The sequence below is a fragment of the Mustelus asterias genome, chromosome 3, assembly GCF_964213995.1.
Source record: "Mustelus asterias chromosome 3, sMusAst1.hap1.1, whole genome shotgun sequence".
NCBI classification, from domain to species: domain Eukaryota; kingdom Metazoa; phylum Chordata; class Chondrichthyes; order Carcharhiniformes; family Triakidae; genus Mustelus; species Mustelus asterias.
Window position 1 is genome coordinate 135,628,059 of NC_135803.1, and position 20,819 is coordinate 135,648,877.

The window sequence follows — 20,819 nt, forward strand, 5'->3', positions numbered from 1 at the left end:
TATTCACTTTGGAAGGAGTAACAGGAATACAGAGTACTGGGCTAATGGTAAGATACTTGGTAGTGTGGATGAACAGAGGGATCTGGGTGTCCATGTGCATAGATCCCTGAAAGTTGGCACCCAGGTTGATGGGGTTGTTAAGAAGGCGTACAGTGTGTTAGCTTTTATTGGTAGAGGGATTGAGTTTCGGAGCCAGGAGGTCATGCTGCAACTGTACAAAACTCTGGTGCGGCCGCATTTGGAGTATTGCGTACAGTTCTGGTCGCCGTATTATAGGAAAGATGTGGAAGTGTTGGAAAGGGTGCAGAGGAGATTTACCAGGATGTTGCCTGGTATGGTGGGAAAATCGTATGAGGAAAGGCTGAGGGGCTTGAGGTTGTTTTCGTTAGAGAGAAGAAGGTTAAGAGGTGACTTAATAGAGGCATACAAGATGATCAGAGGATTAGATAGGGTGGATAGTGAGAGCCTTTTTCCTCGGATGGTGTTGGCTAGCACGAGGGGACATAGCTTTAAATTGAGGGCTGAGAGATATAGGACAGATGTTAGAGGTAGGTTCTTTACTCAGAGAGTAGTAAGGGCGTGGAATGCCCTGCCTGCAGCAGTGGTGGACTCGTCAACGTTGAGAGCGTTCAAATGGTTATTGGATAAACATATAGATGATATTGGAATAGTGTAGATTAGAGGGGCTTTAGATTGGTACCACTGGTCGGCGCAACATCGAGGGCCGAAGGGCCTGTACTGCGCTGTAATGTTCTATGTTCTAAATGAAATTTTTCTGAGCAGACTTAAGAGGAACTGCAGAACAGTAAATGTTTGTGCTGAAGGATTGTGATTTGCTGCTGATCTACAATTCAATTTGGTGCAAATTAGTTATTTGCATTACTTGGTATCATTTTACCAGGTCTTATTTGCTTTATATTTGGTTAATTGTGAGCAGGAAATGGCAATAGCAGAGGTTGAGGTGGGACATCAGAGTGGGTGAATAGCAGATGAGGGATAAACGTGGGGAACAGAATGGGACACAGTAAGAGTTTTAACAACACCAGGTTAAAGTCCAACAGGTTTATTTGGTAGCAAATACCACTAGCTTTCGGAACGCTGCTCCTTCGTCAGATGGAGTGGAAATGTGCTCTCAAACAGGGCACAGAGACACAAAAATCAAGTTACAGAATACTGATTAGAATGCGAATCTCTACAGCCAGCCAGACATGTGCTTTGCTTAATGCTCCCTCCACCCACATTGTCTGTATCTTTAAGATCTGGCTGGCTGTAGAGATTCGTATTCTAATCAGTATTCTATAACTTGATTTTTGTGTCTCTGTGCCCTGTTTGAGAGCACATTTCCACTCCATCTGATGAAGGAGCAGCGCTCCGAAAGCTAATGGTATTTGCTACCAAATAAACCTGTTGGACTTTAACCTGGTGTTGTTAAAACTCTTACTGTGTTCACCCCAGTCCAACGCCGGCATCTCCACAACAGAATGGGAGGCAATGGAAGTCGAATTAGCTAAGAGCAGGGATTTTGAGCAATGCAGCCCAGAAGAGCACAATGTGGGTGAGGTGTGCACACATTGGCATGTACTTGGTAGTGGAACCAGCAGTTCAACGATATACAAAAGTTAAAGAAGATTGTCATGTAATAAATCTGTAAAATGTTCATTGTAACATAGTGTGCAGCCTAACTATGATTCTTGTTTGCTACCATGCAGTTATGTAGCACAATGGTTAGCATTGCTGCCTCACAGCGCCAGGGACCCAGGTTCAATTCCAGGCTTGGGTCTCTGTCAGTGTGGAGTCTGCACGTTCTCCCCGTGTCTGCGTGGGTTTCCTCCGGGTGCTCCAGTTTCCTCCTACAGTCCAAAAGACGTGCTGGTTCGGTGCATTGGCTGTGCTAAATTCTCCCTCAGTGTACCTGAACAGGCGCTGTGTGGCGACTAGGGGATTTTTCACTGTCATTTCATTGCAGTGTTAATGTAAGCCTACTTGTGGCACTAATAAATACATTTTAAACTTTAAAGAAATTGTGAATGAGCCAGTCAGATGAAGGAAATCTGACTGTAAGCAAGAAGCATGTTGGAAATGTGTGCTATAAATTAATATATAATTAAAATATTGATTTACAAAACCAGAATTGCACCACCAGTTTTGTGATTCAATAATCAAGAAACCTGCGATAATGAGCAGTACTTGCAAGTTTATTGACCACTAACTGGTAACTTACTTTCTGGAGATATGCGTAATGATTTATTTTTCTCCAAAGTTAGCAGAGATTAATGTCCTGGATGTCTATTTTGTACCTTACAGAAAGGCCGCATGCACCCTCCAAATCCTGACAATGCTAGCTCTGAAACATATTGGTGCTGATATTTATTTCTTGTTCGGTGGTTTTTCTGATTCAAATTTGTGAGCCTGAAAGTTTGAGAAGTGTTGCTTTTGACACTACTGCCTCATTGATAGATGAATCAGGCTGGAAAGTTATGCAAGATGATGGGAACAGTGATTCAAACTTTCCATGTCCACCCCTCACCGAGATTCCATGGTATTTATCTACAGAGCTCACAAAGGTGATAGCTTACACCCCCTGCTTTAAAATTCTCCTGAAATATTGAGGACGGTCCACACTCACCCTGGGGAACCCTTGTTGGTCGGCCTCCTGCTGCCCTGTTTTATAGTCCACTTGTGTTTTTTTTGTCTGTGATACAGGGGTGATTCGGGACCCCTGTAAGACATGAGTGCAGACTGTTTATTACGTTCAACCAAGCATAGAAATGTATGGAAAACCTGGAACATTTCCACCCCTTTACCATGGAAATTGCAATGACTGAATTCTTGACACATTGATGGATTTAGGTCTTCCACATCCCTATCCATAATATCATTTCTTCAGTAGTTTTTTTAAAATATTGTATGTGGTGATGTAATAAGTTGGGACATTAATGCACAGCACCTTTGGAATGGTTTGCATTTTTGATGCTCCCTGACTTATAAATGCCAAGCATTTCCCAGCAGAGTTAAATGCAAGAGGGAGAATCATCTACATAGCTCCTTGTAGCTGGTTTCCAAGTGACAATATTGAAAGTTTAGAAGTAAATTAATTATTCAGGTGCTCACTCTGCTACTGGATAGGGAAGAAAAATATCTTGGAAAGGGAGAGTTTTACTATTTAAAAAAAGAACACTTATGTTAATATCCCCTGCTCCGTCTACAGCCCCAAGTACCGTATAGATTGGACCACTGATGCTACCTCGTTGATTGGCGAAGAGCTGGTGGTTGACGTCCTAGACCACCTCCCTCTAACTACTCACAATTTTGTAAGTACTTCAGCTTGTGTTTGGTTCAGTTTGCACCTCTTCACCATTTTAAACCATTCTCATGTTCTCTCGTTCAAAGGTCCGCAAAACCTTTTTGAAATTGGCGTTCTGTGATATCTGTCAGAAGTTTCTTCTGAATGGCTTCCGGTGTCAGACCTGCGGCTACAAGTTCCATGAGCACTGTAGCACCAAAGTCCCGACCATGTGTATCGACTGGAATAATGTTAGGTACTTGCGAGAACTTTTGTAAGATGTTTAATCGGCTCCTCAGATTGAGCCTCTCGAGTGAAAACGGGTTATTGTCGAAATATTACCTACACCTGTATGCATTGATAGTTGATACTATGTGCACAAGTTCATCAGGGTTGGCAATAGCTGTGGGTATTGATTCTGAGGTTAGCAACTGTCACCAAAACGATTGGCTGTTTGTACAACCTGCTGATTCAGTAGGAAGGCATTGAATCCCCACTCTAAGATCTTGGAATCTGAGTTCTGGCTTTGAATGTTACTTTGAGTCTGAAAGTTTGTGAAGCATTGCTTTTTAACACTAGATAAATCAGGCCATATGGTGGTGCAGGATGATGGGAACATGAATTTGAACTTTCTATATGTCCCTTATCACCGAGGTTCCATGGTATGTATCTATTCAGCTCATAAAGATAATAGCTTAGACCCCCTGCTTTACAGCTCTCCTAAATCATAGAAATCATAGAAACCCTACAGTACAGAAAGAGGCCATTCGGCCCATCGAGTCTGCACCGACCACAATCCCACCCAGGCCCTACCCCCATATCCCTACATATTTTACCCGCTAATCCTTCTAATCTACGCATCCCAGGACACTAAGGGGCAATTTTAGCATGGCCAATCAACCTAACCCGCACATCTTTGGACTGTGGGAGGAAACCGGAGCACCCGGAGGAAACCCACGCAGACACGAGGAGAATGTGAAAACTCCACACAGACAGTGACCCAAGCCGGGAATCGAACCCAGGTCCCTGGAGCTGTGAAGCAGCAGTGCTAACCACTGTGCTACCGTGCTGCCCATAAAATATTGAGAAAGGTCCACATTCACCCTTGGGAACCCCCATTGGTCGGCCTGCTGGCTGCCCTGTTTCATTGTCCATTTGTTTTTTTTTGTCTGTGATACAGGGGTGATTCAAGATCCTCCTGGAATCCTTGTATGATTGAGTGCCAGACTGTTTATTGTGTTTAAGTTTATCTGTTGGTGTCACAACTAGGCTTACACTGTAATGAAGTTACTGTGAAAATCACCTAGTCGCCACGTTCCGGCGCCTGTTCGGACACACTGAGGGAGAATTTAGCATGGCCAATGCACCTAACCAGCATGTCTTTTGGCCTGTGGGAGGAAACCGGAGCACCCGGAGGAAACCCACGCAGACAGGGTGAGAACGTGCAAACTCACACAGACAGTGACCCAAGCCGGAAATTGAACCCTGGTCTGTGGTGCTGTGAGGCAGCAGTGGTAACCACTGTGCCACCCTGCCGCCACTTGTGTTTAACCAAGGTAGAAATGTACGGAAAATCTGGAGCATTTTCAACTGTTTTCCATGGAAATAACAGAATCCTTGACACATCGATAGATTCAGCTGAAGTTTAGGCACCCCTGTCAGCAGGTTTGACAGCAGGGACACATAAGTTCCAATGGGTGACCTTGCTGTTGCCTATCTGCTCACCTCTGACCTGTCTGATATTTTAAAAGGGGGTAGTGGGGCAGTGGGTGGCTCAACCTCCCTTGGGGCAATTGTAGTCCTTCAAGAACATCATCATCCTGCCACCACCAGTATTTATTTTACCCATGGGAGGTGGGAGTGGGATCGAAAGCTTTACCTGTGCAGGCTGGTGTCAGACAAGACAGTAAGGACCTCCTTTTTCAGCTCCCTAAGCTCCCCTCCCCCTCCCCCACCACCAAAGTCATTGCCTCTTTAACCCTCCCCCCGGCCTCTTGAACCTGGCCCCCACCATCTCGTGCCAAGACCCCTGACCCCAGGCTTACTTGGGCTCCTCAACATGATGGGACTGCCTGTAGTCCCAGCAGTGCCCACTGCTCCTGGCTGGTGCTGCTAGGACGACACAGTTGCCCGTCACCTGAGTGGCCGGTAGCTCTCTATAAAATGGGACTTCCTCTCAGGAAAGGGACGGAAGTAACACTGTTCTTGGTGTTAAATTGCTGCAGGGTAGCTGTCAGGAATATGGGCAGGCTCCCCTAACCTTTTAGCTCGAGGCATCCTGTAAAGCCCAGTCTATAATTAAACAGGACCAGTAGGTCCCACTGGTGGAAAGATCTAGCAAATCTCATCCATAGTCCGTCGACACTAGTCTTTAATTGACACTTTTGTGTCCCCTTCCCAATCCTCCTGCGGTTTACCAATGGACTCTTTTATTTGTAGGAGAGCAAGAGGTGACACTTCATATCGTGAGCATTATTTAAACCCTTTGCTCTCAGTGTATACAAGCTCGCATTCCAGATAAAAGGCCTGACAACAACTGCATTGGTTCCTTAAAGCTTCATGCCATAACTTTATTTTAAGCTGTCTTCTCTCCTTTGATTTGAAGTAATGCATTTCCCACAAGTATGTGATAATTTTATAATTTATCCCGTGTTTGAGGATATTCCCTTTATTGATTGTGGTAAATAGATTAAGACATTTTAAGCAATTCTTGTGAGCTCATTTCGTTTTTACCTTCCGTCAGAGCTTATCAAGCAGCCACGGCATACTCCAGACTTTTCTCCGCGTCTAACAGTGATGGGGTAGTGCCATCCATTACACAAATGACTACACGCCGAGTCCGCGAGTCTTTTTCTCGACTTCCTGAGAGGTAAGTTGGAAGCGTTAAGCCAGTTTCAAAGAAGAAGTTCCGTCACAGCTTGTTGTCTGCTTCTTGGACTGTTCTCAGCTTGTGCTTTTCCTTTTCCCCCTGTTTCCAGCTTGCAGTACAGGCACTCCAGCTCCCATGCCTTCAACGGCCCAATGCCATTCTCATCCACAGAAGGTCAACTCTGCCAACGGCAAAGGTCTTCATCCACTCCCAATGTTCACATGTCCAGCACCACCATGCCGATTGATAACAGCATTATAGAGGTAAAAGAAACTGACGCTTGTCTCCAAGCACTTTGACAGAATCCCCTGAACTCGCATGTGTCTAAGAACATGCAGCTGCTTAGAACATGTGGATCTTTGCTGACTGCTTTTTCCTTTTGGCTGCTAGATTTAATTTTCATTTGCCATTCTAAATAAATACCTACTGGTCTCCGGATCGGCAGAGACCAGATGTAAGGCCCAAGATGTACGCCTGGACCATGCAGATGTCCCGACACGCTGAGCTCAGTGGGAATTACCCTGAAGTTCTGACTGGCAATTTCCCTGCTCCTTGGGACCCTCCATGAATGTCTCCGGTTCTGAGTTAGAGTCGGAGACTTGGGACAATTCTGACTTATTTACCTGGATAGTTACCGAGGAAATGTTAGACCGAAAAATCCTGGTCTAACTCCTGGGTAACTACAGAATTGACCACCCCCAATCACTCACACTTATCCACCTCCCCCAGACATTGATGCAAATCGTAAAGCTGTATCTATGAAGATACGTAGCAATTCGTGATCATTTTTACTGGGATTGTGAAGGGCTCATCTAAAACACATTGCAGGACTTTCTGCGACACTTTGTCTAGAGTTCATCTATTCCAAAAATTCTCCACGGATTCCAATGAAACAGACTAAGAACTGTGCTGCTTCATCTTGCTGGACAGCTTATAAGGATGACCAGGATAAAGGGAATGCTTCCCCATGGACATCTTGCTGGGGAATCCCTCTTGGACTGGATGAGGAATGGGAGGAGGACATGAGGTGACACAGACCAGTGCCAGCTGCTACAACAGGAAGGAGCAGAAGGATGTTGGAGTCCTCTATAGGATTTCCCCATCCCCGGCAGGTACAGGACTAGAGGACAGTTTTCCTCCTCCACAAGGACCTCCAGTTCCGCCATGGATAACCTCCCTCGGTCCCTGAGCCATTCTGCAAAATGCTCCAACTCACGCCTTCATTGGAAATGGGTGCGGAAGGACTGATGTATGTAGCTCCATGAAAATTACACCTCAACAGCACTTGAATGCTAAACCTGCCAGTTTCTGGTTAACGTCTGCAGGTGCACTGAAGTCAAAATGATCATCCGTTAGCCTGAAAATTGTGTGATAAGTCTGGACTTCCAAACCGATACTTCTTATTAGCTCAAGCATTTGTTACAGGATTTAATCCTTTTGCCAAAACAACCCCCCCCCCACCTCCCCCCACACACCCCACCTCAATCAGTATTTACACAAAACATTCTCATCCATGTATACGTTCCACTGTTTTGTGACCCTAATCAGGGAGATGCTTTCAGCCCCTTGTGCAGCACGACAACATTGCAGTAGCACAAAATGACTTTGATACAAAATTTATTTTAGATTGGTTTTTTTGCCAGTGTTTCTTCTTGGCATGTTGCCAGTTGTTGCAGATCCTCCATTCCTTGGACAAAGACTATCACGTTTCCTTCATCACAATCACCAAACTATTCCTTTTAAAATAAAAAGAGAAAGTCCTGCAGATTGTATCAGTTTGCTTTGTGGTAAAGTTAAGAGCATATTGAGGCCACATGTAGGGTTTCCTTGATGAACAGAAGTAATAAATCTCCATTTAAATCTTGTTTGTGAAGAGGATGTTCTGGGATGTAGGTGGATTATAGAGAATTAATTTTTTTTTACCATCAAAATGATGACATCCCCCTTGGTATTCTCATGGATTGTTTAGTTCGTTGATGACTTTGAGTTAAAGTAGTTTTGAACATTGGGTGAACGTCCTTTGAATGTTTTGGCCATTTCTGTAACTAATAATTTGGCAACTTTATGACGGTCATGTTTGATGCATATGTGTGCCTGCCACTTCCTTCAATTTCACCAGCCACTGGTTCCTTTTTATTTACATTTACTTGTCTGCAATTTTGCTGTAGAATAAAATAATGTAACACCACAATTGGCGTCCTGTGATAGTGCTGCAAATCCTGGGAGCTAACGTTCTGTGGAAAATTTAAAAGGTGAAATTTTGACAAGAAAAGATAATGTTCACTTTTCAAGGTTTGTGATTCCAGCGGAAGAGTTTAAAATTAGATTGTTTCAAGGCTGGTTGATACTCCTCAGAACCTTCTCTGAACTTGCAAGTTAGTCCAGGAAATTTGTTACAGACTGCTAACAAGACAGGATGTGCTTTCAAAATGACAGAAGCTGAAGCAGACAGATTATCGCTGATCTGGCACAGTGTTTAGATTTGTCACTTGTGGAGTCGTCACAGATCCCGTTTTCAGCGAAGATGGTTAATTAATTCTGAGTCTTAACCTCAAACCACGCAAACATGTTAATAGTGCAACCATATTGCTATACTTGTCAAGGAACTCATGAAATGATACCTGTTCCGAAAGTCAGGCTCATACAGCAAAAGCATTGAGGGAAGCAAGGAATGTACTGTGGATTGGGACTTCAGTTTCCATCAACAAGCGTGGCTCGGTATTACCCCTGACGACTAAGTTGGCTGAGTCCTGAATGATCGATCAACTAACTTGAGCTTGTGGCAGATGGTGAGACGACCAGCTTAAGTGAAAAACATAATTGATCTCGTCCTTGCCTGTCTACCTGTCACAGATGCATTTGATTTGATTTATTATTGTCACAAATATTAGTATACAGTGAAAAGTGTTGTTTCTTGAACACTATACAGACAGAGCATACCATTCATAGAGAAGGAAACGAGAGACTGCAGAATGTAGTGTTACAGTCATAGCTAGGGTGTAGAGAAAGACCAACTCAATGCAAGGTAGGTCCATTCAAAAGTCTGATGGCAGCAGGGTAGAAGCTGTTTTTGAGTCGGTTGGTACGTGACCTCAGACTTTTATATCTTTTTCCCAATGGAGGAAGGTGGAAGAGAGAATGTCCGGGGTGCGGTGGGTGCTTGATTATGCTGGCTGCCTTTCCGAGATAGCGGGAAGTGTAAACAGAATCAATCTATGGGAGGCTGGTGTGCGTGATGGACTGGACTTTGTTCACAACCGTTTGTAGATCTTTGTGGTTTTGGACAGAGCAGGAGCCATACCAAGCTGAGATATAACCAGAAAGGAGGGATGCTTTCTCTGGTGCATCTGTAAAAAAAAATCTGCGCTTGACAACATTGGTTGTCAGAATGAACACCACACATTCATTGCAAAGACAAAGTTCCCTCTCGCATTGCGGCCGTCCCCCTCACACATTGAGGCAATCCTCCATTCTGTTGTGTGGCACTACCATTGTGTAAATGGGATAGGGCTAGAATCAATCTACCAGCCCCAAACTAGACATTCAAGAAATACTGTGGCTTATCGACAACAGGGGAATTTTATTCCACTACAACCTGTAACCTCATGGTCCGGCATATTCCTCACTCTAACATAACCATCAATCCGGGGATCAATTCTGGTTCAATGAAGAGAATAGAGGAGCATCTGGGAAACAGACCAGGTGTACCTAAAAATAAGCTGCCAACCTGGTGAAGCTACAACACATTCTCAACAGCATAAGCAGTATGCGATTATCAAAGTCAAATGTTTCTGAACCAGTGGATATAACCAAAGCTCTGAAGTCTTGCAGGATCCAGTCATAACTGATGTTGGACAATTAAGCAACTAATGGGAATAGGGCCTGGGTGGGATAGTGGTCGGTGCAGACTCAATGGGCCGAATGGCCTCCTTCTGCACTGTAGGGATTCTATGAATGGGAATAGGAGGTTCAGTGAAAATCCCCACCATGAATGATGGTGGAGTCCAGATTGGGAAAGCAAGATACAAGGCTGAAGCATTGACGAACATCTTCAGCCAGAAGTGTCAAGTGGGTGATTCATTTGGGTCCCCTCCCCAGCTAGCCACCATCAGATCTACATTCAGGCAATTTGATTTACTTCACATACTATCAAGCAACGACTGATGGTATGCCATGCAGCAATGGTTTTGAGTCCTGATAACATCTTGACTATATTGCTAAAGACTTGTGTTCCAGAACTAGCTGCACCTCTAGCCAAGCTATTCCAGTGCAGCTCCAACACTGGCAAAAATTCCAAGGAACTTCCTCTCCATACAAAGCAGAATAAATCCAATCCAGCCAATTACCACTCCATCAGTCCACTCTTAATCATCAGTGAAGGGTCGGAAGGTGTAGTTGCAAATGCTATCAAGCAGTATTTACTTTCCAATGACATGCTCACTACCCAGTTTTGGTTCTGCCAGAATCATTTGGTTCCAGACATTGTTACAGGCTTGGTTCAAACATGTACAAAAGAGCTGAATTTCAGAGATGAGGTGAGAATGATTTCTCTTGACATCAAGGCAGCATCAGAGTAAGTGTGGCACCAAGGAATCCTTGTAAAATTGATGTCAATGGGGATCAGTGGAAAACCTAGTACAAATGGAGATTGTTGTGGTTATTAAAGCCCAGTTGATCATAGTCCCAGGATGTTACTGTAGAAATTCATCTGGGTAGTGTCCTACGCCCAAGCTGTTTCAGTTGCTTTTAAAAAGGCATGCCCTCTATCATGGGGTGAAATATTGTAGTGATGTCGGGGACTCACTTGTTGGCTAGAGAGCTGTCGAGAGACTCATGCTGCCTCTTTTTGGGAAGACCCACCGAACCCCAAGCCTATCAAGCAGTAGCAAGGCCACTGGTGACCTTCCTCTGATATCAAGGCCCAGGGGCGGCACTCTTGCCTACCTAGAGTTTCCAGTCAATCGGAGGACAGCAGCTCTGATGCTCAGCAGTGCCAATGGGAGGCAGTGGCTGCTGCAGGACAACCACCTACTGGAGCCCAAGGATCACAGAGTGAGCTAGGCCACAGGTAAGTAACGTTGGTGAATGGGTTGAGGGCTGAGGGATGTAGGGGGTGTCAGCAGCAAGGGCAGGGGGCTGGCATCCCTTCCTGATGTCGAATCCTTTGATTGGACACTGAGTGCCTTTAATTGAGAGACTCTGTCCCGGAGGTGATGACCGGCCCCCCTGCAGCTAGGATGAGGATGAGGCTGTTAGTGTTATTAATTGGCCAGGGCGGGAAGGTTGACTATGGGCCTTCTCACCCAGGATGTAATACTGGCTGAGGCAGGAAGGCGATGGGGTTTTGGTATGCCATCAACCCGCCTATTCACATGCCTTTTCCTGCTTGCCAACAATGAGAGCAGAAGATTCTGCCCACATGGTTCGAAGTGGGCATGTTTACTGGTAATTGCACAGTGTTCAGTTCCATTCATAATTTTTGCGATTGAGCTGAAAATTGGCAAGTACCATTCATACTGCACAAAATGTGAATAAGTGTGAAGTTATCCATTTTGGTAGAAAAAACAGCAAGGCAAGATTATTTCCTAAATGGTGAGAGGTTGGGAAATGCAAGTATCCAAAGGAATCTGGGTGTCCTTGTTCATGAGTCACTAAAAGCTATCATGCAGATGCAGCAAGCAATTAGGAAGACAAATGGTATGTTGGCTTTACAGGAGCAAAGATGTCCTGCTACAATTGTCTACTGCCTTGGTGAGACCGCACCTTGGGTATTATGTACAGTTATGGTCTCCTCATCTGAAAAAGGATGTACTTGCTATAGAGAGGGTGCAACAGACTAATCCCTGGGCTGGCAGGATTGTCTTCTGAGGAGTGATTTAGGAAACTGGGCCTATATTCTCTAGAGTTCTGAGCAGTAAGAGGTGATCTCATTGGAAATGACCAAATTCTTACTGGTAGATATAGATAGGATGTTTCCTCTCGCTGGTGAGTCTTGAACCAGGGGTTACAGTCTCAGATTAAAGGACAGTTCATTTAAGACAGAGATGAGGAGAAATTTCTTCACTCAGAGGATGGTGAATGTTTGGAATTCTCTACTCCAGAGGGCTGTGGAAGCTTAATCATTGAACATATTCAAAAAGAAATCGATAGATTTCTGAATAGTAATGATATCAAGGGATATGGGGAAAATTGTGTAGAGGAGATGATGAGCCATGACCTGTTTGAATGGCAGAGCAGGCTTGATAGGCCAAATGGATCACTCTTGCTATTATGTTCCTATGCACACACAGCGTAAGGCAATTACTATCTTCAATAAGAAAGAGTCTGATTGCCTACTGTTGACATTCAATGATGTTACCGTGGCTGAATCCCTACCATCAACAACTGGAGATACACCATTGACTGGAAACTTAATGGGACCAATCACATGAATACTATGGCTACAAGAGCAGTTTTGAGGCTTGGAACTCTGCAGTGAGTAGTTCACCTCCTGACTCCCCAAAGCCTATCCAACACCTAAAAGGCACAAGTCAGGCATGTGGTGGAATACTCCCCAATCTGCCTTGTTAAATGCTTGATTGGCAGCTGAGTGACCATAACAGTTAAGTCACTGTTTGACATGGAGGAGATTTGGTTTGACTGGCCTTGTTTCGAATCTTTGCTGCTGCTTCTTTTTTGAGTTTCCCCATTTTAAGTTAAAATGTAGATTTACCAATTTAGCTTATTATGTTGCTTCATCCTTCCGATTTTATTCACGAAGGCTTGAAATAATAATGTCTAATGTCTCTTCATTTGAATGATGATAGCTATTGGCACCTCACCCATCCCCATGAACTAAATATATCACGTTTCTTTAATTCACTATGTATTTGTGGTGATGACAGTCAGAAATAAAACATGTATTTACTTTTACAGGATGTAATAAGAAGTCACACTCAAAGAGGTAAGTTGATGATTTTATATTCCTCCTGTCAACATCCGGCCTGGGTTTCAGCAAGATGGGGGAGCAAGTTATTTTGTGCCAATATGAAGCAATGATACAGCTTTTACTTCTCCCCATGCTCTTCCTGTGATGATGCACCATGTAGTATACCGGTTGCTGTACAATTATGGTGCTTACTGATGTGTTAATGGATGGATCATTCCCTTTTATTTGTTCAGCACATTTTACCTTAACTCAGATTTTATTAGTTGTAACTTTTTTACATTTTGGTGAGCTGAGTGTCTGACATGCATGCACACCCATCTCTGTGCTTGAGTCTCCAAACCAAGCTGCTGTGAAACTTATTTAGGTAAAGTGTCCGGTTTCCTGTTATTAAGTACACACCATTTCCCTGTAGTGTTTTAATTAAGTCCAGAGCATTTGGATGCAGGGTGGAGTGACCAAAGCTTAAGGATCCTCAGGTTTGCACAGGGGTACTCCCTACTTTAGCTGAATCAATTCCAGACAGCCTGCTCGCATGGCACAGTGGTTAGCACTGCTGCCTCACAGTGCCAGAGACCCAGGTTCGATTCCCAGCTTGGGTCACTGTCTGTGTGGAGTCTGCGTTTGTTTGTGTGGGTTTCCTCCGGGTGCTCTGGTTTCCTCCCATGGTCTGAAAGGCATGTTGGTTAGGTGCATTGGCCATGCTAAATTCTCCCTCAGTGTACCCAAACAGGTGCCGGAATGTGGTGATTAGGGGATTTTCACAGTACCTTCATTTCAGTGTTAATGTAAGCCTACTTGTGACACTAATAAATAAACTTAAACAGTTCGTGCTGCCCTATAGTATTAAAATACAGTACAAATTAGGTGCAGCTCAGTGCCCATCTAAAGGCCTTTTGAGATTTCATTTGGGGGCCCGAAAATCTAGTTGAACATCATCAGTGCCCTGGACTACTGTGGACATTCCTGATTTGGGTATCGGGTTGCGAAGTTTGCCACAGATGCCTTTGTTCCAATTTTCGATTGCCAACTTGGAGTCAACTGGACCCCAATGAGACCTTACCAGGCACTCGCTTCCCAAGAGTGTAGGCAGTATTTGGTTATTGGACAACTGACAAGTGTGGGTTTGAGTGCTGACTGTGCGCACACTGACACCTGGCATATAAGTTTTAGTTGTGATAATTACACCAGATTTTACCGTATTTCAAACTTTCGGGAAGACCGATTCAAAAGAAATTTTAGAAACATAGAAACATAGAAAAACTACAGCACAAAACAGGCCCTTCGGCCCCACAAGTTGTGCCGAACATATCCCTACCTTTTAGGCCTACCTATAACCCTCCATTCTATTAAGTCCCATGTACTCATCCAGGAGTCTCTTAAAAGACCCTATTGTGCTTGCCACCACCACCACTGACGGCAGCCGATTCCACTCACCCACCACCCTCTGTGTGAAAAACTTCCCCCTAACATTTTCCCTGTACCTACCCCCCCAGCACCTTAAACCTGTGTCCTCTCGTAGCAGCCATTTCCACCCTGGGAAAAAGTCTCTGAGAGTCCACCCGATCTATGCCTCTCAACATCTTATATACCTCTATTAGGTCTCCTCTCATCCTACGTCTCTCCAAGGAGAAAAGACCGAGCTCCCTCAGCCTATCCTCATAAGGCATTTTCATAGAATCCTGCAGCGCAGAAGGAGGCCATTGGGCCCATCAAATTTTGGGTCGGTTGAAATTGTTTTTTTAAAATCGAATCCCAGCATTAACAGTAAAGTGTGGCCATGTGCTTTTCTTCAGTTCCTGCATCAGCACTGTCGAATAGCCCACCCAGTTTAAGTCCAACGCGTGAATCTAAGCAAAAGTCTCCGGTTCAAGCTCACAAAGATAGGAGACCATCGGCAACATCAGAAGGAATAAAGAAGATTGTAAGTTGAAGTAAACTAATTACAAATGTATTCAGAACCATTCTACTTAAGACTCTGTATTTGGAATGTTTTCACAGTGTAGCATGTTATATATACATAGCTGAAAATATTTCAATGAGTGACTATTCACAGGAATAGACGTATCAATAAGCTATGATCTTTAAAATGTTAATATGTTAAAAGACCGTTTTCCTGTAAACAACCATAGAACCCAAGAAAAGTTACAGATTTGGCCCATCTTGTCCATGCCAACCCAAGGACACCCAGGTTCCCTTTCTAATCCCACCTTCTTGCACCCGGCTCATAGCCCTGTAGTTTACAGCACTTAGGTTGCAGATCCAGGTACGTTTTAAAAGAATTTAGGGTCTATGCCTCCACCACCAGCTCAGACAGTGAATTCCAGATGCCCGCCACCCTTTGCGTAAAAAAGGTTCTTCCTCATGTCCCCTGCACACCTATTGCTACTTATCTTGAATCTCTGTCCCCTGGTTCTAGAATTCTCCACCAAGGGAAACAGTTTTATCCTGTTCACTCTATCTCTTCCCCTCATAATTTTGTACACCTCTGTCAAGTCACCGCTCAGCCTTCTTTGTTCCAAGGAAAATAACCAAAATTTATCCAATGTCTCCTCGTAGCTACACTTTTCAAGCCCCGACCATTCTTGTAAACCTCCTCTGCACTCTCTCCAGAGCAATTACGTCCTTCCTGTAATGTGGTGACCAGAATTACACACAATATTCCAGCTGTGGCTTCACCAGTGTTTTATACAATTCCAACTTTATATCCTTTCCCAATTTGTATTACAACCTAGATTCAAGCTGATAGGTGAGGAGATGAACGTGCTGCAGACAGATCTTTTTATTGCATTCATAATGGATAAAAAGTCAATTATATGGATAATATTTCTTTAATCATGTCTTATTTGTCTTTAATGACCAGTCTGGGAGGAAGAAAATTTAGAATTTTTATTTTAAATTATATTACTGACACTATTGGACAAGAAATTGCTTCCCATCTGATTTAAAAACAGTGGGCATTAATTTAACAAAATGGAATTGGAATGTATTGTGACATGTCCTCCTTACCTCCTGTGGAAAGAAGAAGGGAACTGAAAGTCAAGGCAAACCTACCTCACCTGATTGGAAATTTGTTTTAATACCCTGGGAGATGGATGTTAGATACATTCACTCAAGGGGGCACAGGAAAAAAAAAATTAGAGGACCTTTGCACACTTAATCATTCAGCAGCCTCAAAGTGTCATATGCAAAAGCTTGGGAGGACATTTTCTATTTGTTATCACAACCGGTGAGCAGGAACTGGGGTGAACGGGGCAAAAGGAGCTTCAAGGAGATGAGAGATGGGGCAGAATTTTATAGCCCTGTCATGGTGGAGGTGGTGCCAAAAAAATGGGGGCAGTCATTCGATCCTGCCAATAGGAGGGGCCATAAAATTCTACCAATAAAAGCTTTTTTGAAAGACCATCGATGATTTGAAGTAATAAACTTGATTTCTTTTCGCCTTTTTCCTGTTGAATTTTACTTTTCACCCACTACTTCTGCTGAAGGTGCGAGCTCTTCTTAGGGTATGGTTCCACAGTCCTCCCCTCTGAGTAACGTGGCTGTTACACATGAGCAAGCTTTATCAGGGAGAGTAGCCAGGTGGTCTTATCATGATGGAGATTGCAGTTCTGCCCAGCCCTAACTCACGCACTCATGTTCAAACTCTGCCCGCAGTAAGCTTTGGGTACTAACCTGAAGTGAGAATCCTAGCAGGCTTTCCTTTCCTTAACCCAGGAATGCTGAGGCCACTTGTGCTCAACTTGGTTGCACCAGCCGAGGTCACTAACTCAGCAGACTGGACCTTGACAAACCTGTTGCCCATCATTTTGCTTTCAGATTAGCGTCTGAACAGCTTGAGAAGAATTAAGCCCTAAATGCATTCGATAGAGTTCGTGAAGTAACATTTTTGATAAATTAGTGATTTCAGTCAGGAAGATTGTAGAGACTTGAATGCTTTGAACAGAGAAACTAGAAGCTGGAGTAGGTCATTCGGCCCTTCAAACCTGCTCCGCCATTCATCTTGATCATGGTTGATCATCGAATTCAATATCCTGATCCCCCTTCCTCCCATATCCCTTTAGCCCCAAGAGCTATATCTAATTCCTTCTTGAAATCAGACAATGTTTTGGCCTCAACTACATTCTGTGGTAGTGAATTCCACACAATCACCACACTCTGGGTTAAGAAATTTCTCCTTACCTCAGTTCTAAAAGGTTTATCCCTTATCCTCAAACAATGACCCTTAGTTTTGGACTCCCCCACCATCCGGAACATTCATTTTGAATCTACCCTGTCTAACCCTGTTAGAATTGTATAAGTTTCAATGAGATCCCCTAATATTTTGAAAATGAGGTTGATATTGTCTGAGGTTTGAACACTACTCTCTGTTACAGCGTCCACGTGTCCAAAGAGATTCCAGTTACTATTGGGAAATAAAAGGGGAGGAAGTAGTATTATTGAAGCGAATAGGCTCTGGATCCTTCGGAACTGTGTTTAAAGGAAAGTGGCACGGTAAGAAGCTGATTGATTTTTCTATATCTATCCAGCCATCATCTAAATGAGTCCTTTTTTTCTTGAAAATGTCTGTTTGGATTGTGGTCAGTGCAGACTCAATGGGCCGAATGGCCTCTTTCTGCACTGTCGGGATTCTATGATTCTATGAAGGATGTTCATATTGGGGAGTGAAACTGTCCCCACCTCAACCATCCATTGGTGACACGGTGGCACAGTGGTTAGCACTGCTGTCTCACAGCGCGAAGGACCCGGGTTCGATTCCCAACTTGGGTCACTGTCTGTGTGGAGTCTGCACATTCTCCCCGTGTCTGCGTGGGTTTTCTCCGGGTGCTCTGGTTTCCTCCCACAGTCTGAAAGATGTGCTGGTTAGGTGCATTGGCCATGCTAAATTCTCAGTGTACCCGAACAGGCACTGGAATGTGGCGACTCGGGGATTTTCAGAGTAACTTCACTGCAGAGTTAATGTAAGCCTACTTGTTACACTGATAACTAAACTAGCATTGTCTGTATCATGCAGTCCCTAGGGTCAACTGGAGCATAGTCACATGCAAAGCTCCCTCTACTTTCACCCAACCAGGAGCCTCAACCCCAGCCTCGTAAAGCACACTATTGAAGCAGTGGGACCTTTAACCACATTTTTGTCCATTAACCTACCTGTGGCCTCTCTGAGTAAGATTGCCAATTTTATATTTTAGACCCATTCTCAGCAAGCAGGTATTGCTGGTGAGGCAGGTATTTATCACTCAACCCTGGTTGCTCAGGGTGCTAACTCTGGTTATGTTAGGCTGCCATCTCCTCCATCTTCATTCTTTCATCCAAAAGTGGAAAGGGAGATGAGGGATTTGGTGATATGATGGTAAAGCCATTGGACTAGTAATCCAAAGGCCAAGGCGAATGTTCTGGGGACAGGGGTTCAAGTCCCACCATGGTGGCTAGTGGAATTTAAATTCAGCTGCTAAAATTTGGAATTGAAAAGGGACTCTCCATCGTGGTAACCATGAAACCATCAATGATTGTTTTAAAAACCCCATCAAACTCACTAAGGTTCTTTAGAGAAATATCTTTTCATTCATGTGATGTGGGCATCACTGGCTAGGTCAGCATTGCCCATCTCCAATTGCCCTTGTGAATGTGGTGATAAGTTACCTTCTTGAACCACTGCAGTCCATGTGGTGTAGGTACATCCACAGTGCTGTTAGGAAGGAAATTCCAGGATTTTCACTCAGCGACAGTGACAGAACAACAATATAGTTCCAAGTCAAGATGGTATGTGGCTTGGAGGAGAACTTACCCTTTTTTATTGTTGTCTTATTCTTGCATTTATAATGGTGGAATATATTATATGGTATATTTTACTTCAATTATGGATAATATGAGTAGAGTCATGGCAGGGAGGTGGGTAGGCAGTTCAGTGTAGAGGTGCTGGCTTTGGCCTTGCAAGTCCTCACAGTGGGTGAGGAAAATCCCCTTAGAACTAATGGTTTAACATATTTGTTTTTGTATTTTTGTTGTCTTGGGGTCAAAGAATCTCTGGTCTCCTGTAAAGGTGCAGACGGATCATGTATCCTGGGAAAATACTTGTTTGTGTGTCATTGGTGCCTCCAGTGTAGCTGGAGTTGGGGGAAGCACGTTTTGGTGCACGCCCAAGTGTGGTGTGAGAATCTTTGGTTGTTCAGCCCTTTTTATATCAGTACCCTACATTCTCCTTGGCTGTACAAGCAATGGCAGTAGCTGCTTTGTAATTCTTGTCAGTACCTGCTTTGGTAATTTTGCTCCTGGAATGTACGGGGAGGACATTATCCTATCGGGAAGAGGAGGATTTTGTCTCCCCCAGGGTATCCCATTTGTGGATGTCTAGACAATTCTTCTTCCTGCTGTTAAGGTTTCCCTGGTGGAAAAAAACGGGACAAAAGTTCTGCTGATGGCAGGACCTGAGCTTGGTGTAGCTGGAGATGGGGGAAACTTGCTCTAATGCAATTTCTGGCCCAACGACCACTCTTGTAATTGTGTTAATATGCCAACATTTTCTGGGCTGTATAAGCGAGGACAGTAACCATGCTGAAAATCCGTCTCTGGATGGTGTGGAGAACATCTTAAAAGAGGGAGTAATTTGCCCTCTCCCAAGATGTCCCCTTCTGTGGACATCTGGATGAGTCCTCTTCCTCTGGTGGGTAAGAACTCTGTTATCTGCAGAGCCTGAGTATGAGAACTACTTGGGCTCCGCAATATCTGGGCCACTCCTGTAAGGTTATTTAGCTCTGGTTCCTGTTATCCTGCATGTGAGAGTGGGCACTATCATGCCATGTCAGAGGCCTGTGGCCTTATCCTGGTATTCCTCTCTTTCTCTCTGAGGTATCCTTTCAATATCTGGATGTCTGGGAGTGCTGGTTTCGGCTCTGCTTTGCTATATTTAACCCTCCAGATATGTTGTGTAGCTTTGTCTCTATTACCTGGGGTGGCACAGTGGGGGAGGTGGCACGGTGGTCAGTGGCTAGCACTGCTGGGTTCAATTCCCAGCTTGGGTCACTGTCTGTGCGGTGTCTGCACGTTCTCCCCGTGTCTGCGTCGGTTTCCTCCGGGGCTCCGGTTTCCCCTCTCAGTCCAAAGATGTGCGGGTTAGATTGATTGGCTATGCTAAATTGACCCTAATGTCAGGGGATTAGCAGGCTAAATATGTGAGGTTATGGGAATAGGGCCTGGATGGGATTGTGGTCGGAGCAGACTCAATGGGTTGAATGGCCTCCTTCTGCACTGTAGGATTCTATGATTATCCTGTAGGCGAGGATGTGCACCATTGTGCCATGTGCCCATGGCTTTATTATCATATCCTTCCTCTTCGAAATATCCTTTCATTATCCGTGCAAAGGGAAGTACCAATTACAATCAATAATCTGAACGAATGGTATTGATTTTTAAAAAGTTTTTTTCTGTATGTATATGCGAAAGATGATTATTCTGTGCTGTACTGGATTTTGGGAGTTTGTTGCATTATGTTAAAAATGGAAAATTTTCAATAAAAATATATTTAATAAATGAAGTATGTTTCTCCCTCTTGTTGGTTCCCTTACCACCTGCCACAGACACGGTCTCACAGTTATGTCCATCAGGACATGGCCAGCTCAGTCAATAGTGGTGATACTGAGCTACTCTTGGTGATAGACATTGAAATTTCCTCTGATTCAGCCGCTGACCGGTGTGGAGTGTGGTAGATGGTGATCAACAGGAGTTTTCCTTTCCCATGTTTG

General features: G+C 44.1%; 1 protein-coding gene across 4 annotated transcripts in view; it reads left to right on the forward strand.

Moving 5' to 3' along the window:
* Nucleotides 1-20,819, forward strand: part of LOC144491617 (RAF proto-oncogene serine/threonine-protein kinase-like) — a 118,247-nt gene that overhangs the window by 61,999 nt on the left and 35,429 nt on the right. For all 4 annotated transcript variants that reach the window (XM_078209701.1, XM_078209699.1, XM_078209700.1 and 1 more), the window contains 7 exons: nt 3,209-3,311; nt 3,391-3,539; nt 6,027-6,152; nt 6,262-6,415; nt 13,068-13,095; nt 14,874-15,001; nt 17,454-17,571. In XM_078209701.1, the coding sequence (XP_078065827.1) occupies nt 3,209-3,311; nt 3,391-3,539; nt 6,027-6,152; nt 6,262-6,415; nt 13,068-13,095; nt 14,874-15,001; nt 17,454-17,571 (806 nt within the window). The remainder of the gene's footprint in view (nt 1-3,208; nt 3,312-3,390; nt 3,540-6,026; nt 6,153-6,261; nt 6,416-13,067; nt 13,096-14,873; nt 15,002-17,453; nt 17,572-20,819) is intronic.